The following is a 19,019-nucleotide window of genomic DNA, read 5'->3' on the forward strand; positions in this document are numbered from 1 at the left end:
CATTTTTCCCTGTTAGGACTCCAGCCTACCAGAAGGCAGAGGTTCAATAGATGTATCGTTCCCCAGCGTGGCAATACCAGGGTCTGCTGTTTAGGGTATTACAGACTGACATTCATCTGCTTTAGATCTGCAATTATTGCAAACAGTTTGTATGCACTTCATCATGCATCTTATCTACACGAGTTTTTCACTCAGATTCCTTTATGAAAATTAGAACCTTATTAAAATATGTGCAGAATTATTTATTTTAGTCGTTTAGGCACCCTTTTCTTCTTCCTGCATTCTTAGAGCTTTGTTCCTTTTTTAAAAAAGCTGATTTTGTACATATTCATAATTCACTAGAGACTCCCAAGTACTTCTGTGGTGTGGGGGTGGACTGACCTTACACAATCCCAACTACTTAAGTCAAGGTGCTCCCCCATAATACCCTCTGCACACGCTTTTCCTCCCTATTTGTACACTGTAGCAAGAGGCTGGTTATGTATTTATTTTAGTGAATTTCTACTTAGCCTTCCAGTAAAAACTCTCAGGGTGGATTACACTCAAATACAAGCAGTAAAACAACATTATAAAACCGTAGTTAAAACAGCAGTAACAGGAACTGGTTAGCAGGTTAATTTCTAAAAGGAGATCCATTTTACAATTGGGCAGGCATAGGCAGTCACCAACAGCAGTGGTTAGTAGGGGGATAAGTGGGTGCTGCGACGAGGGGTCGCCATTCTTTCTCTGCCTCCTTGCTCTATCATTTTGGTGTTGGTTGGTTGTTGTTGCTTTCCTACTCTTGTTGTGCATACAAGTGCATTTGCAGATTTTAAAAAGGTGGTGCTGCGTGGGTGTACATTCAGGAGCCATACTTAAACATGTGCATATAGACAGTAGGAGTAAAGCAAGGAGCAGTGGATGGAAAAACAGGGTAAAGGCAGCATGTACCTGTTTGCCTAAAGGTGGCAATAAGATGCCCCTGAACCCGTGTACCCAGTCTTTCACTGCAAGAGGAAAGCATCTTGTTCATATATGTGCTACAATACACATTCACAAGTATGAGCCAGGACAGTCTCCCAATGCAAACAGGCTTAGAACCACTGCCCCAGATCAGCCACTTCAGGCATCTGTCTGAACGGTAAAGCGCCACAGTTGATGGGTCAAATTTAGTGGCCAATCTAGCAACGAAAGCTGAGCACTCTGGCTTCAGGACCTGCCATTAGCTCCTTAGCAGAAATGGTTCATAGTTTTCTGACCAGAATTGACAAGGAGTGTAAACACTGCTTCTAAATTTTGCTTTGTAATTCTTGAGTGCCTTGACGTGCCATTTAAAGGATAATTAATGAATACATTAAAAGGATAATTATTATGGGGTTTAATATAGCTGGCAAACTGATCATTAAGGCTTAGAGAGAATTCTTGTTGTGTTCATTACTTAAGGAGACCACAGGGATCTGATATTTACCACCACTTTGTACACTATTGACCCTCTCTGTAGGTTCTCACAATAAACTTTGATTTACAAACACATAATTACATATATAAAGTTTGCCTGAAATACACAACACCCAGAGGGCTTTAGTGTAGATTTAGCAGATAAAAGTACTAAGAATAAACCATACATTATAATTCTTCCTTTCTTTCCATGAATCCTTAGAATTATAGATATATAAATCTGATACCTATGCTGGCCTCACTTCAAGACTTTTGGGTCTCAAATCAAGTCTTTTGCTCGCCTGGGCCACTATTTGGGGATATGGAAGCACCTGCTAATCATTGCCCGACTTATCCATGCTCTGGTAACGTTCACCTTAGATTAGTGCAAATGTTTGTACTCCGGACTTCTTGGAAATTTCAGTTGGTTCAAAACACACTGGCTAATTAGTAGCTGGGGCTGGCCAGGGGAGAAACATCAGTTCATAAAACAACTACAGTGGCTGTTTATTTCTGAGCCTAATTTAGAGGGCTAGTGCTTACTTTTAAAGCCCTAAATGGCTTGGGTCTCAGGTATCTAAAGGATAATCTTCTACCACATGACCATGTCCAACTATACATTAGTCATCAGAGGCCCCTTCCTAGTACCACTGCCTTCTGAATTGGGTAGATGATAACTAGATAGAGGGCCTTCTCAATTGTAGCACCTGTACATGGAATGTCTTCCCCAGAGAGGCTCATCAGGAACCAAATCTGTCTTTCTAGTACCAGGCAAAGACTTTTTTATTTGCTCAGTTCTTCCAGCAGGTCCTTAAACCAAGTTCTAACAAATGATTTTACTACTTATGCTGGCAGTATCATTCTGTCATGCGTGTTTCTGCTGATTATATATTATGTTTTCTTGTATTTGATATTATGTTTTATGATCTTTGTGAGCCACCCTTGGAGTTCTGTGAATGGAAGACTATAAATGTTTTAAATGACTAAATAAGTGCAGCTACTGTACAGGAGAATTTCTATGTCTCATGATACATGTTATATTATATCTCAATATACTATAGTGGAAATTAGTGGGTGGTTGTGGGGAAATTACACTGAAAATTTGTAACTAACAATGGATTTTAGTCATGGGATCTGACAGGACATTTGTTAACCACCTACAAAAAGGTTTGTCCATTCTGCAAGGCCAATGATGCAGCTTTCCATGCAATGTCTATATATTTGACCATTGTATTCTCTCTCTTACACACACACACACACACACACAGTCACCTTATTCATCTACATAGGCTCCAGGAGTCTCCCTCTCCTCTAGTATTTCTGACATTTCCCTTCTCTCTATTTTCTTTTTCTCCTCTCTGCCTCTGCTGCTGAGGCAAAATACACAAAAGCCAAGTATAGTTGAGTCTTCAACATCTGACTAGCAGACCGGTTCAACACATGCAGCTTTCTACCATCACTGTGACTACATGGCACATAGCTACCAAAAACATAAGGGTCCTTCTAGACTAGGCAATCTTAATTAACTTCATAAGCAACCATGAGTGGCTTTCTTATATCCATGCTCTAAGAGCCTTTTTTAAAAAAGATTTATTTATATAGACTTTTTATACTCTCTTTCTTTCCCAGCAACAGGAAGGGTGAAAACAGATGAACATTTCTAGAACAGTGGGGGCAGTTTGGAAGCACAGTTATTGCATTCAGTTCCAAGGGTTCTGGGGGGACGGGGCAGGGAAACCATTCTGTAGCTTTTGGATGTGCTTCAGTTTGGGTGAGGAAAAGCCACAAATGTTGTTGTTGACAGGATTACACCTATCACGTTATCAACACACACAATCCCTGGAGCATCTTTGCAAGTTTGAAAAAAAAGTTGTGTCCCCCCCACACACACACACGCGTGCACGCACACGCACACACACACACACACACGGGAGAAGAACATATAAACGAATAAAATACCTACAGTGCTTAAGGTTGCAATCCTATGCATGTTTAGACAGAAAATGTCCTGCTACTCCCAGCATCCCCCATGCTGGGAGTTGTAAGATTTTTTCTCTCTAAACATGCATAGGATTGTGCCCTAAAAACTTTTTTAAAAGACAGAAAACCTGCAGAAACCTGAGAAGAGAGGTAAGACTGATGGTTGAAACCAGTGTTTGATTTGTTGGGATGTACATGTCATGCAAACGGCAAAATACCCACTGTGGCCACCGTTATATCTGCCTTCAAAGTCAGCAGTTCCCACTTCTGAATTCTGACCTCTAGTCTACACTGTTAATAGAATAACCCGATTTTGTAAAGAAAAATGTTTTCCGTACAAAACCATTTCCAAAAGATTAATAATAAAAATATATTACCTCTACTTCTAGAGCTTCAGCAAGAAGCTTCTGTGCATTCTGCCTAAGGCCCTCTGTTTTGGGATCACTCCTCACTTCAATCGAGGGTCTATTTGAATGCTCTTTGATGAATGTTCGCCACTCGGTATACACATCTTTGGCAAGAGCAGCCACATCCTGGTCTGGATGCTCGCGCATCCTATTCACTGTATGACCTTGCAGAAAATGAGAGATACACAGATTCTTTGTAGGTAATGTGTCAGCACATAGTAACATTGGATGGAAAATCTGAAGACTGACACAGGGATTTATAAACACCTTTATTCCGCCAGTGTCTTTTGCAGCTGCCACGAGGAGAGCTAGAAGCTGTGAGAGTCAGCAGCTCAGGCAAAAAAGCCCAGCCCTGTGAGCGACTAACATCAGACTGCAGTAAAAACTGGTAGTAGTATAAACTGACAGCCATTTCCAGGCCAGGATTATTTTATCTCAGGTCTGCTATGGTCCAGAGGTTCAGCAACAGAGTGGCATCTAGAACATCCGAAACCTTGAATATATCCTTGATCCTCCCTAGTAATTCTTGTCTAATGTTTAAATTATTTGATTTATATCCTGTCTTTCCTCAAAAAGAGCTCAGAGCAGCTAATAACCTCCATAAAACACAATACAACATATAAACATTAAAAACATAACTCTAAAATCACAAATATATAATAAAATGCAATGGGTTGTATCCAATGTTTGTCTAACTTATGTCCCATTCATTTCAATGAGTCTATCCTAAGTAGGACTGGATATAACCCACCAACACAATCAGAAAAACAAATAATACCCCCAAGGCTTGCACAAATAAATAAGTATTTAACTGGCACCTAAATTACGACAGCGTATTTCATTGTATTTTAAACACATGGGGCAGCATCCAATGGGGCGCTGATGCCCCTGCCAATTCTCTTCTGCCCCACTGATTGTGTTGTGCAGGCAACCCCCATCACTTGCGCAATGGCAATTTAGTGCTTCCGGGGTAATACGAGCGGAAACACTTGTTTCTGGAAGGAGGCAGGTTGGCAGAGCACACAGAAGGGAGCTCTGCTGATCTGTTGCCTTCCAGAAACAAGCGTTTCCACTTGTTTCAGGGACTTCCCAAGAAAGTGCTAAATCTCCTTTGCATAAGCAGTGGGTCCTGCTTGTGCAATGAAATCAGCAGGACCCACCACTTGTGGAAGGGAATTGGCAGGGTGGAAAAGAAGCAGCAGGGGTGTAAGGTCCTGTTGGATTCTGGCCATTTGTAAGCTGCCTTGGGAATGTCGGGGGGTGGGGGTTAACTACTCCAATAATTGCTAACATAAGCTCACTGAGAGCAGAGTAGAGAAAGTGCAGGAGATTTAATGGGTACCCAAAAGATGCAGGTTTAAGTTCAGATTATTTAAAAAATGCTTAGTATATTTTTAAAAGGAACACATCTGAAATGGCTCAGATTATTTCCACCAACTATAATACAAGCTTCCAATGGAAAATAAAAGCAATGTTACCTATTTTTGTTGAAAGTAAAACTTCCTTGGAGGGTATTTTCTTCCTTAATTCCATTAAGGCCTCAATTAAATTCTCCTTAGGCTGAACTGAAAGCTCTAGCATAGACTTCCATCTTCTTATATCTTCAACAACCACAACTCTCTAGGAAGGAGAATTGTCATTAGGAGACAGAAAGAGATATACATACTTGCTGCAAACAAATTTATTGTGCTTTGTGTCAGCTAATACGGTTGCTATTGACCTATAAATTATTGATGACAGGCAGTCAAGTACAGAAAACCTGATAATCCAAACAGATGAATACTTGTTTCACAGCAAGTCCCTGATGTAAAGCAAGTGAGCGAAATCTAGAAAGCAAAATAAACTCATTAGGCTGCCATCTTCAATTCACTTAGTATTCTGAAGTGAGCCTGTTGAGCAGGCATTTCTCAGAAAAACTCAAAAACACCTTCTAGTCCTGTCAACTGCTCCACCCCCAATTTTCCCTGCCTCCCAATCTAAGGTCTCCCTCTGCGCCAAACACTATGCATCATCACTATGCATCATTTTCAGACCACAGTTAATACCTCACCACACCATCCACATTTTTCATTTCAGCCTCAGTATGCTGAGTGCCTGAGAGTACAAACCTCCTAACTCTGCCTACTATAAGCTAACCTTTATTTAATTAATTATTTCAAAGTTTTAAATGCTGCCTTAATAGGTAGAACCATATCAAGCCAGCTCCACCAGCACCACTCTCTTCCTTATCAAGCTATACTACTCCCCCACTTCATTGACTTCCTGAAGCTTCTCCACTTTTGACCTACTTTTTAAATTCATCCCTCCCTCTCAACACCAGAGTTTTTGTAATCTTCTTCCAGGACATGTAACTACCCATCAACTCCCCACCATGTTTCTCCCTCTGCCTAGATCTCTATTTCTATTGTCTCCAAACTGGTTCTTCTGTTCATTTTCAGTCCCACAACCTGCTCTCTTGATCAAGTCACACTCTTCAGTCCCACCTCTCCTCCTCTCCCATTCCTACCACCGTTATGCTAATGGCTCCTGTGAAGAAATGAAACTGTTCAGCCGTTTTGTGTTTTGTTCTCGGTTGTAAAATAACTGCTTTTTGTTTAGGCTCCGTTCTTGCCAAGAGATTGAAAAAGTCAGTTCACGAAACTGAAACTTAGGGGTGGGAAGAAACCTAGTTAAAGTCGGTTGGATCTTGATATTACGCAGAGCATCTTCTGTTCCACTCACAGAGGGTGCCTCTGCCCAGTTTTCTGCAATCTCTCCCTTGCTCCTCAACCCTCTCATGCCACAGCCCATGCCACTTGGCAGAGCCCCTTGACACTTGAGGGAGCATTTCCAGGGGGCTCTGGGGGCTGGTGAGGAGAGGAGGGGGTGGAATCCAATGCTTCTTCCTTCCCCCTTTTGTGGGTGGATCCAATGCTAGGGGGAACTAGAAACGTAACAAAATTCTACTGCCCTTCTGATTGATCAAAACAGTGAGAGGGAGAGCTGACAAGAGCTAAAAATCAGAAGAAGCCAGGATGGAAAGTGTCACAGAGGAACCAGATTTCAGGGATAAAAGAAGTTGAGCTGAAAGCAAGAGAACTGGAAGGTGGGAGCTGCACTGCCAATGGACTAGGATGAGCTGAAATTGCTTTATTTTTAGGCCTTGGCTTACATAGGAAAACAGTCTAGATTAAGTTTAAATGGATGTGTTTTTCCAGGTTATTTTCAAATCCTCATTGCTCTTATGGTTAACAGCTAAAATTGTTTCAAGAACTTCACTGTTTGTTTTTAGAAATATCACATAACTGTTAAATTGCTGCTTTTCAAAGTGTTTAGTAAAAATTAAATTTTTTGTTTAAACTTTTGTCTCATACCTTGATTTTTATCTCACACTTAATTACCTTACCACACTAACCAGTACAATGAGGTTGCTGGGTCAGTACACAAACCACATAGATTAAACAGCTGTTTTAGTGGAGGCAGCCAGGAAATAAAGACATTCACTTGGTGGCAGTGGTGAAGATTGCAGGAGACGTTAAGGGCGCAGTCGATAGGATTGCGCCCTCGGTGATCAGAAGCTCCCGAACCCAAAGGCTTCTATTATCCAGTGCAGGGTGGGAGGAGGGGCAGAGGCAATCTTCAACTCCCTATCCTCCCACCCTGCATTTTTTGCTAGATGGGCTTTTTTGCCATCTAGCGACAGAGCTTCAGAGGGGGAGGGAAGGAGGCTGGAAGTGGCTCGTATTCTGGCCTCTCTGGTCTCCTCCCCTCCCCGCCCACCGAATGCTTCTCCCCCAGCCCTGGAGGTTGATTTTCTGACCTCAAAGGGCAGCCGGCATGGTTCTTCCTACACCAGCTGCGCGTGCGTGAGAGAGAAAGAGATCTCCAACTCTACCTTCTAAGGTCAGAGAGCTGCCTCTGACCATGACAATGGTCAGACAATGTCTAGGGGCCATAGGATTGCTCCCTAAGTTAGCTAGTTTTCTTGCCTCTCTTCTTTCTCAGGATGCAGGCCACACAGCTCTCAATGGTAATTTTTCAGTCTCACTGTCTGCCAATCTCTATTTTGTCAATCCCTTTTTCAGAATGTCCCATATTCCAGTCATAGTATAAATGCTTCTTCAAACTTTGATTGTAAAAGTTATTTTGATTGTACAATCACCTTCCCAAAAGTTACTTACTGTAGTTTTCCTATCAATGATGCAGGACACTTTGCCAAAGAAAGACTCAGGTGCCTACTCTGACAAGTTCAGCATCTTAACTACATAGTCAGAGCACTTTCAATGAAGTCTCATTGGAGGTTTTGAGACTGCTGCTGTAGGATCTCTCTAGCAGATTGGCTTGTAAATGGCAGTTACAGTGCATAACATAAATTTGTGATTGCTTTAGGAAAACTTAATAGTTCACTGTGTGACATTTTTAGTGAAGGATTTTGTCCTAATAACTTTGAAATGAATGTCCTTTGTATTTTTCCCTTAGCACTGATTGCCCTACTGGATTCTGCCTACACATTTCTGAAAATAGTTTCTGCATTGCTATTTATAACCTCAGAAGCACCATCAATTTTTTTTTTAATAAAAGCGTAACTGTAAAATATTACATTGGACATTTAACAAAATTACTATAATTGGGAGCATATGCAATATCCTACCTTCAGAGACTCTATAGTGGCTTGCTTGTAAACTTTTTCTCCAGGATCTTCCTTCTTGGGTTGTCCTTCAGTTCTGGGTTTTCGTATGACAAATTTATCCATGATGCAATGCTTAAAGAAGCAGAAGTCATTATGGCAAAAAGACAATTCTACGTGAAGCTGGGGGTGGGAGGGTGGGAGGCAGGATGCTGTACAACAATCTTCAATAAAACATCTGGGGTTGATATTGATTTTGTAATTATAACTAAGAAAGCATAATGCCAATTAACTTGAAGATATGATAGAAGTAGCAAAGGAATGATGAGGGGGGAGTGTAGAAATACTTTAGTGCTCTATAACTATCACTTTGTAATGAACCCAGAAAGAGAGAGAGTCTAGGTTAAAAATTTGTTACTACTATACAAGGCATAGATGGAAACTGGGCACCAGATTACGAGCATCTCAACTCTTTAAAAAAGGTCTGGCCAACCCTTTTTCTGTTGAGGGCCACACTCCCCCCCCCCCCCGGGTTATCTGTCAGGGAATGCATGTTGGTGGTGAGTGGGAGCAAAACCAGCAGCAGCCAGAACCAAAATGCTTCAGTTAGACCTTTTCTCTTTCTACCATCCCCTTTTCATTCTCTCCTTCTTCCTTCCTAAGCAGAGGGCTGCTAGGGGAGGGATAGATCACTCTTGCCAGAGATCTGAACTGGTCTCAAGCAGAGGGCTTTTGAAATTAGGCTGAGGGCAGCATGAAATTTGGCAGTGGGAACACAGGTAGCACCCCCCTGCCTTAAACACAACAGTGATTTGATGGAGCAAAGAATAAAAGGAACATGGTGGTCGAAGTCTACTACCAGCCACTCAATCAAGGAGAGGACAAGGATGAAACTTTTGAAAAGCAAATTGCCAAGGTTTCAAGGAAGCATGATGTAGTAGCAACAAAGGAAGAGTACAGGCAGGTAGCACAGAATTGCAGGGATGGTGTCAGGAAGGCTAAAGCTGAGAACAAGCCAAGGTTAGCGAGGGAGGCTAAGAGCAACAAAAGGGCTTTCTTCAGATATGTGCATAGTAAAAAACAGAGGAAAGAAATTGTGGTTCAGCTATTAAATAAGGATGGCAAAATGTAGCAGATGAAAAGCAAAGAAAAGGCAGAAGTGCTCAATTCCTACTTTGGCTCAGTCTTCTCCCAAAAGAGGGTCTATGACCACCCTGGCAAAGTACAGGCTGAAGGGGCAGGATTGCAGCTTGAGATCAATAGGCATATGGTCAAGGAACACCTAATTACTTTGAATGAGCTCAAATCTCCAGGGCCAGATGAACTGCATCCTAGAGTAATAAAGGAACTGGCAGAGGAACTCTCAGAACCACTGTCTATTATCTTTGAGAAATCATGGAGGACGGGGGAAGTGCCAGATGACTGGAGGAGGGCTAATGTTGTCCCTATCTTCAACAAGGGTAAAAAGGAGGAACCTGGGAACTACAGACCAGTCAGTCTGACATCAATCCCTGGGAAAATTCTGGAGCAGATGATAAAGGAATCCATCTGTAAGCACCTTGAAAATAATGCAGTGATTACTTGAAGCCAACATGGATTTGTCAAGAACAAATCCTGCCAGACTAATCTGATCTCATTTTCTGATCAGGTAACCTCCCTTGTGGACTGTGGGAATGCTGTGGACATAACAGCCCTCGACTTCAGCAAAGCTTTGGACAAAGTGCCCCATGATATCCTGATTAGCAAACTAGCTAAAACTGGGCTAGACGAAACAACTATCAGGTGGATCCACATTTGGCTACATGATCGGACTCAAAGAGTGCTTATCAATGGGATCTTCTCCAACTGGGGAGAGGTAACAAGTGGGGTTCCACAGGGCTCAATACTGGGCCCAGTGCTCTTCAACATTTTTATTAATGACTTGGAGGAGAAGGTGCAGGGAATGCTGATCAGATTTGCAGATGACACAAATTTGGGCAGGATAGCTAATACCTTGGAAGACAGAAACAAAATTCAAAGTGATCTTGATAGACTGGAGCACTGGGCAGAAGACAACAGAATGACATTTAATAGGGATAAATGCGAAGTTCTGCACCGAGGAAAAAGAAACCAAATGCACAGTTACAAGATGGGGAATACTTGGCTCAACAGCACTACAAGCGAGGAGGATCTTGGAATTGTTGTAGATCACAAGCTGAATATGAGCCAACAATGTGATGTGGCTGCAAAAAAGGCAAATGCTCTTTTGGGCTGCATTAATAGAAGTATAGCTTCCAAATCCTGGGAAGTACTAGTTCCCCTCTACTCAGCACTGGTTAGGCCTCATCTGGAGTATTGTGTCCAGTTCTGGGCACCACACTTTAAGAAGGATGCAGACAAGCTGGAGAGGGTTCAGAGGAGGGCAACAAAGATGATCAGGAGACTAGCCCTATGAGGAGAGACTGAAAGAACTGGGCATGTTTAGCCTGGAGAAGACTGAGGGGAGATAGGATAGCACTCTTCAACTACTTGAAAGGCTGTCACAGAGAGGAAGGCCAGGATCTCTTCTCTATCATCCCAGAGTGCAGGACACGGAATAATGGGCTCAAGTTACAGGAAGCCAGATTCCGGCTAAACATCAGGAAAAACTTCCTGACTGTTAGAGCAATATGACAATGGAACCAATTCCCTAGGGAGGTAGTGGGCTCTCCCACACTGGAGACATTCAAGACAAGGCTGGACAGTCATCTGTCAGGGATGCTTTGACTTAAATTCCTGCATTGAGCAGGGGGTTGGACTCAACGGTCTTGTAGGCCCCTTCCAACCCTACTATTCTATGATTCCGAGACCTGCAGTTAATATACTCAGAAGAAGGTGCTTCAGCACCTTGGATAGCTCCTTAGAGTTCTGACTGAAACCCGGAGCGGATTCACCCCCCACACACACTGACATCGGAGCCACCAGCCTCCACTGGTACCAGAGCTATTTGGAGTCATGCCCTTAACTTTGGATATTCTTCCCTCACCAAGGGCAGATGTAGGAGACCTCATTCTTATCACTCAGAGGTGGTTGCTTCTTCATATATCGAAGGGCTAAGCAGACAAAAGGGAAGTGGTGAAAAACATTCAGGGTATAGGCTATCGAAGGGGCTTGTGTAACTCAGTGAAGCCATAAGCTATGCCGTGCAGGGCCACCCAAGACGGACAGGTCATGGCAGAGAGTTCTGACAAAATGTGGTCCACTGGAGAAGGAAATGGCAACCCACTCCAGTATTCTTGCCAAGAAAACCCCATGGAACGTAACACAAGGCTAAAAGAGATGACACCGGAAGATGAGCCCCTCAGGTCGGAAGGTGTCCAATATACTACTGGGGAAGAGCAGAGGGTATTTCCAAGTAGCACCAGAAAGAGTGAAGCAGCTGGGCCAAACCCGAAAGGACACTCAGCTGTGGATGTGTCTGGTGGTGAAAAGAAAATCCGATGCTGTAAAGAACAATATTGTTTAGGAACCTGGAATGTCAGATCAATGAATCAAGGTAAGCTGGAGGTGGTCAAACATGAGATGGCAAGATTGAACATCGACATCTTGGGAATGAGCGAACTAAAATGGACAGGCATGGGCGAATTTAATTCAGGTGACCATCATATCTACTATTGTGGGCAAGAATCCCTTAGAAGAAATGGAGTAGCACTCATAGTCAAAAAAAAGGGTGGGAAAAGCAGTACTGGGGTACAATCTTAAAAATGATAGAATGATGTCAGTACGAATCCAAGGCAAACCATTCAACACCACAGTAATTCAAGTCTATGCCCCAACCACTGATGCCGAAGAAGCTGAGGTTGATCGGTTCTATGAAGACCTACAACACCTCCTAGAACTAACACCAAAAAAAGATGTCCTCTTCATCATAGGGGATTGGAATGCTAAAGTAGGAAGTCAAGAAATCACCGGGATAACAGGCAAGCATGGCCTTGGTGTACAAAATGAAGCAGGATAAAGGCTAATAGAGTTTTGCCAAGAGAACACGCTGATCATAGCAAACACTCTTTTCCAACAGCACAAGAGACGACTCTACACATGGACATCACCAGATGGTCAATATCGAAATCAGATTGATTATGTCCTTTGCAGCCAAAGATGGAGAAGCTCTATACAGTCAGTAAAAACAAGACCTGGAGCTGACTGTGGCTCAGATCATGAGCTTCGGCTTAAATTGAAGAACGTAGGGAAAACCACTAAACCGTTCAGGTATGACCTAAATCATATCCCTTATGAATACACAGTGGAGGTGAGGAATAGATTTAAGGGATTAGACCTGATAGACAGAGTGCCTGAGGAACTATGGACGGAGGTCCGTAACATTGTTCAGGAGGCAGCAACGAAATCCGTCCCAAAGAAAAAGAAATGCAAGAAAGCAAAGTGGCTGTCTGATGAGGCTTTACAAGTAGCTGAGGAAAGAAGGGAAGCGAAAAGCAAAGGAGAAAGGGGAAGATATATCCAACTGAATGCAGAGTTCCAGAGAATAGCAAGGAGAGACAAGAAGGCCTTCTTAAATGAACAATGCAAAGAAATGGAGGAAAACAACAGAATGGGAAAGAGTAGAGATCTCTTCAAGAAAATTGGAGATCTCGAGGGAACGTTTTGTGCAAAGATGGGCATGATAAAGGACAAAGAAGGCAGGGACCTAACAGAAGCAGATGAGATTAAGAAGAGGTGGCAAGAATACACAGAAGAACTATACAGGAAAGATCTGAATGTCCCTGATAGCCATGATAGTGCGGTCACTGAACTTGAGCCAGACATCCTAGAGAGTGAAGTCAAGTGGGCCTTAGGAAGCATTAGTAACAACAAAGCTAGCGGAGATGACAGTATTCCAGCCGAGCTATTTAAAATCCTAAAAGATGATGCTGTTAAAGTGCTGCATTCAATATGCCAACAAATCTGGAACACTCAACAGTGGCCACAAGACTGGAAAAGGTCAGTTTACATTCCAATTCCAAAGAAGGGCAACGCCAAAGAGTGTTCAAACTACCGTACAATTGCGCTCATTTCACATGCCAGCAAGGTGATGCTCAAAATCCTACAAGCTAGGCTTCAGCAGTATGCGAACCAAGAACTACCGGAAGTACAAGCTGGGTTTCGAAGAGGCAGAGGAACTAGAGATCAAATCGCCAACATTCGCTGCATCATGGAGAAAGCAAGAGAATTCCAGAAAAACGTCTATTTCTGCTTCATTGACTACGCTAAAGCCTTTGATTGTGTGGATCACAACAAACTGTGGCAAATTCTTAAAGTGATGGGAGTACCAGACCACCTTACCTGTCTCCTGAGAAACCTGTACGAGGGTCAAGAAGCAACAGTAAGAACCAGACATGGAACAACCGAGTGGTTCAAAATTGGGAAAGGAGTACGACAAGGCTGCATATTGTCACCCTGCTTATTTAACTTATATGCAGAGTACATCATGAGAAATGCCGGGTTGGATGAATCAGAGGTCGGAATTAAGATTGCTGGGAGAATTATCAACAACCTCAGATATGCAGACGATACCACCCTAATGGCAGAAAGCGAAGAGGATCTCAAGAGCCTCTTGTTGAGGGTGAAAGAGGAGAGTGCAAAAGCTGGTTTGAAACTCAACATTAAAAAAATGAAGATCATGGCATCTGGCCCTATCACTTCCTGGCATATAGAAGGGGAAGAAATGGAAGCAGTGACAGATTTTACTTTCTTGGGCTCCAAGATCACCGCAGACGGTGACTGTAGCCATGAAATTAAAAGACGCTTGCTCCTTGGGAGGAAAGCTATGGCCAACCTAGACAGCATAGTAAGAAGCAGAGACATCACCTTGCCGACAAAGGTCCGTCTAATCAAAGCTATGGTTTTCCCAGTAGTAATGTATGGCTGTGAGAGCTGGACTATAAGGAAGGCTGAGCGCCGAAGAATTGATGCTTTCGAACTGTAGTGCTGGAGAAGACTCTTACGAGTCCCCTGGACTGCAAGGAGGTCAAATCAGTCCATCCTAAAGGAAATCAACCCTGACTGCTCATTGGAAGGACAGATACTGAAGCTGAAGCTCAAATATTTTGGCCACCTAATGCGAAGAGAAAACTCCCTGGAAAAGACCCTGATGCTGGGAAAGCCTGAAGGCAAAAGGAGAAGGGGACGGCAGAGGATGAGATGGCTAGATAGCATCACCGATGCAATGAATATGGACTTGAGCACGCTCCGGGAGAGAGCGCAGGACAGGAAGGCCTGGCGTGCTATGGTCCATGGGGTCACAAAGAGTCGGACACGACTGAACGACTGAACAACAACAATAGGCTATCTGCTCGAATTAGTAGTCTATGTCGAGGGCATTAAAGGGCAGGCAGAGAGGCTGAGATGCCCTGAAAAGCAATATCCATCAAAGGGAGAGGGAGAGTTAAGGTTGCCAGCTTCTTTTTCTGTCTGCTCCACACTTCCGTCTCTTTAACCGCTCTGCAGCAGGCAGAAATCTTAAGGGTGCAGCCTTTCCTAGCATGTGGCTATGCAAACGGTGGGGGAAAGCGGCATCTGTTGAAACTCTGCCGGTCACACGGAGCTGTTAAAGGCACAGAAACTCTGAACCCCGGGGTGGGGCATCCCAATCTTTGGCAGAGTTTTATCTTGAGGGGGTGAGATAAGAAAAGAGGGGAGACAATCATGAAGGAATAAATGTGATGAAGGGCAGCACTCTTGCATCAAGAGAGCGTGGGTGGGTCTCACCTTGGAAGCAGCATCGGTGTTATTCCCCCAAGATGCTTCCTGGCTGCCTGTTAGTTTCCGGGATCACGGAAACTACATTTCCCAGCAAGCCTCGCGGCGCCACTCACTCTAAAGAATCTCCTATCACCTCCCACTTGGATTTTTCATAGAGATAACAAATATTTAGAATAGCACATACTCCTTCATAGATATAGTGCCTCTTGGTTCCTTTAAACCTTTCCCCCCGCCCAGGGGAAAGGGAGAGATGCCTCTAGAAAACAACGAAGAAATCTAGGATTTTAGCATAGCTGCGATTGGACAGCAAAAGGTAACAGCGAAGAGAAAGGCGTTCATGCTCTTAAGAACATAAGGAGAGCCATGCTGATTCAGACCAAGGGCCCATCTAGACCAGCATTCTCTTCACTCAGCAGTCAACCCACAAGCGGGATTTGAGTGCAACAGCACCCTCCCGCCCTTACCCCCCAGCAACTGGTGCACATAGGCACCTTCTAACACAGGTTTTATGTCGTGTGAAAAACTTTTACAATTGCTCTGTAAATGCTGATTCCAGCGCAGTCCCATTATCCCAATGTTGGAACTGTGTGCGGGTGCGACTGAGATTCATCATCTTAATTCATCTTGCAAACTTGAACTTTGGCTGAGACTGGATTGAATTTGCAGCCAAACATCTTCCATACAAAACATTATTCAGGCTGCAACAAAGGTCAGGAACAGAAAGTGGCTCAGAACGTTAGCTTCCAAGTGAGCCAAACCAACAAAATTCACCAGTCACACAAGATTAAGGAAGTGATTCAATAAGCAATAAACACTTCCAGTCATCGTTAGAATGAAAAGCCATCTTTTATGACTATTTCAATAATATAACAGAATCAAAGCAGCCTAAAAAAATTACAGAACTGTCCCTTTAACTCAGCCCTACCAAGTAACATTTGACATCATCAAATCAAATGTATCTATTATTAAACGAACCAAGTTTTATTTGTCTAATTTACCACTGAAAACAATTGCAGCATGTCACCCTAATCTTTCCCTGTGTATGTAAGTGGGATAGTGGTGAGTTTAATTGTTTGGGACACTTTAAACTTGAAGATTTCAGGCTGTTTATTCCCATTTGATTCACTATAGCATGCCAATTTTCATTGTTGTTGTTGTTCAGTCGTTCAGTCGTGTCCGACTCTTCGTGACCCCATGGACCATAGCACGCCAGGCCTTCCTGTCCTGCGCTCTCTCCCGGAGCGTGCTCAAGTTCATATTCATTGCATCCGTGATGCTATCTAGCCATCTCATCCTCTGCGGTCCCCTTCTCCTTTTGCCTTCAGTCTTTCGAAAAGAGGCATTATGATCTCCTAAACTGCCTGTTGCACAGATCACCTTTATTTAAAATCGTCGATAATTTTCCCTCTAGTCCGATGTATAACTTTGGTTGTTTTCACCATCTAGGAAATTGACATTCCAGACCATTTTTCCAGAATATGGTTTATTGCCTGCAACAGATCCTGGAATGTGGTTTCTGAGGATGTTTTGTGGCTTATCACTGAGGCTGAATTTGATTTGGCTAGGTGTAAAATTGGCATTCCAGGCTGTTATTGCTTGGAACAGATATTGGAATGTGGTGTCTGTGGATGATTTGTGGCTTATTACTCCCAGTCACATCTAGTCATGTGTGACTGGTGAATTTGGTTGGATTGACTCAGCTGGAAGTTGGCATTGTGGGCTGTTCCGTTCTATTCTGGATGGGTTCTGGGCATTATAAGGTAAATAATGTACTATTGCAAGGGTTTCAGTCGTAAAATATTGTTCTCAAGTGTCTCTAACACATGCCATTGTTTTTTGCATTTTTTTTTTAAATAAAGGGGCTGTTCCAGCCCACTCCGTCCTAGCTTTTACACTGTCCTTCAAGATCAGTCACTACACCAGCCTAAAATCCTGCATTTAAAACGGGGCTTTCTGCTTCTGTTTTAAATGTAGGATCACAAGACTCCCCTTTTCACATTCTTCCCCTCCCCGCTCCCCGTTTCTGAGTCTTCCATTATCTTTCATTGATCTCCCTCCTCTTCTTGCCGCTTTTATTCTTTTCACGGAGGACACTGAAGCGGAGCACAACGGGTAATTTATTTATTTTTTATTTATTAAATTTATTAATCGCCCATCTGACTGGTCACCCAGCCACTCTGGGCGATGTACAACCCACCATAAAACAATTTAAAACAATAAAATTTTACCATCAAATTTTTTTTTTAAAATACCCTAACCCACCCCAAATGCCTGCCTGAACAGCCACGTTTTTAATGCACGACGGAAGCTCATTAAAGAGGGGGCATGACGGAGTTCCCTAGGGAGGGAGTTCCACAGAGTGGGGGCCACCACAGAGAAGGCCCTCTCCCTCGTCCCCACCAGTCTAGCTGTCCTGGCTGATGGGACAGAGAGAAGGCCATCTGAGGCTGATCTTGTTAAGCGGCCTGTCTGGTGTTGCTGGAGGCGCTCCTTAAGATAGGCTGGGCCGGAACCATATAGGGTTTTAAAGGTCAAAACCAACACCTTGAATTTGGCCCGGAAAACAACTGGTAACCAGTGCAACTCCTTCAGCACTGGAGTGATGTGATCTCGCTGGCGGCTGCCTTTAATCAGGCGAGCCGCCGCGTTCTCTACCAGCTGCAGCTTCCGAACCGTCTTCAAGGGTAACTCCACGTAGAGCGCATTACAGTAGTCTAAACGAGAGGAGACCAGGGCATGTACTACCGATGGGAGCAGATGGTCGGGAAGGAAGGGGTGCAGCCGCCGTATCAGATGGAGTTGATACAGTGCTGTCCGGCTCACAGCTGACACCTGAGCCTCCATGGATATCTGGGAGTCTAAAATGACCCCCAGGCCACAGACCTGGTCTTTCAAGGGTAGCCGTGCCCCATTCAGCCCCAGGTCAACATCCCTCAGCCTCCTCTTGTCTCCCACCAAAAGTACCTCGGTCTTGTCAGGGTTCAGCTTCAGCTTATTCCTCCCCATCCAGCTACTCCCCATCTCCAGTCATCTGGACAGGGATTCTACGGCCAACCTTGGTGAAGATTTGAACGAGAGGTAGAGCTGTGTGTCATCCGCATATTGATGACACTGCACCCCAAACCTCCTGATGATAGCCCCCAGCGGCTTCACATAGATGTTAAATAGCATCGGGGAGAGGATGGAACCCTGTGGCACCCCACAAGTGAGTGGCCACGGGTCCGAAACCTCCTCTCCCAGTGCTACCCTCTCGTACCTGCCGGAGAGGAAGGACCGGAACCACTGCAATACAGTGTCTCCAATGCCCAACCCCTCCAGGCGGTCCAGGAGGATACCGTGGTCGACGGTAATTTGATAGTACATTATCTGCGATCTATTTAAAAACGGAACAAAGGGCATTTAGTGCTGGAGATGCCTCGAATGATCACCGCGTCATGTAAAGAGCCCTCAAACTTCCGTGAAGGAGCCACCTCAATCGCAGGATAAAAGCTCCGTGTGAAGGAGCCCCAATTGTCTTCTCAAGATCCCCGCCCTGCCCAAATCCAGCTCAGTTGCCTTCAGAACCCTTGTCCAGGGAAAGTAGTTTTAAAACATTTTAAGACGCATTGCGTTTTAAAATAATTTGAAAACTAAATTAAAACACAACCACGTTTCTCACATGAAATAAGACCCGAGCTCTCTTTCTTGCTGTTTGTTTGTGGTTAGGCAGATTCCTGCTTAATCACCGTCATGCTAAAAGTTATTCTTTTATCTCCCTTCTGCCCCGGGAGCAAAACCCGGAGGCCGACGGCCTATGTGACTCTAATTATTAAGTCTATGAGGCTATTCTGTAGGCGCCGGAAACAGGAAGCAGGAGAGGGGCGGTTAGCAAAAAATAAACAACCGCCTGGCTT

General features: G+C 43.8%; 1 protein-coding gene across 1 annotated transcript in view; it reads right to left on the bottom strand.

Annotated features, from left to right (window-relative positions):
* Positions 1–15,197, bottom strand: part of TCEANC2 (transcription elongation factor A N-terminal and central domain containing 2) — a 30,486-nt gene extending 15,289 nt beyond the window's left edge. The window contains exons 1-4 of the mRNA XM_084852443.1: positions 15,133–15,197; positions 8,434–8,544; positions 5,282–5,423; positions 3,774–3,967 (exon numbers count right to left, since the gene is read on the bottom strand). Coding sequence (XP_084708569.1) covers positions 3,774–3,967; positions 5,282–5,423; positions 8,434–8,535 — 438 coding nt within the window. The 5' untranslated portion in view covers positions 8,536–8,544; positions 15,133–15,197. The remainder of the gene's footprint in view (positions 1–3,773; positions 3,968–5,281; positions 5,424–8,433; positions 8,545–15,132) is intronic.
* Between the last annotated feature and the right edge of the window lie 3,822 nt (positions 15,198–19,019).

The sequence above is a fragment of the Heloderma suspectum genome, chromosome 4, assembly GCF_057233095.1.
Source record: "Heloderma suspectum isolate Gila_16-S chromosome 4, 16-S_ref, whole genome shotgun sequence".
Taxonomy (NCBI): Eukaryota; Metazoa; Chordata; class Lepidosauria; order Squamata; family Helodermatidae; genus Heloderma; species Heloderma suspectum.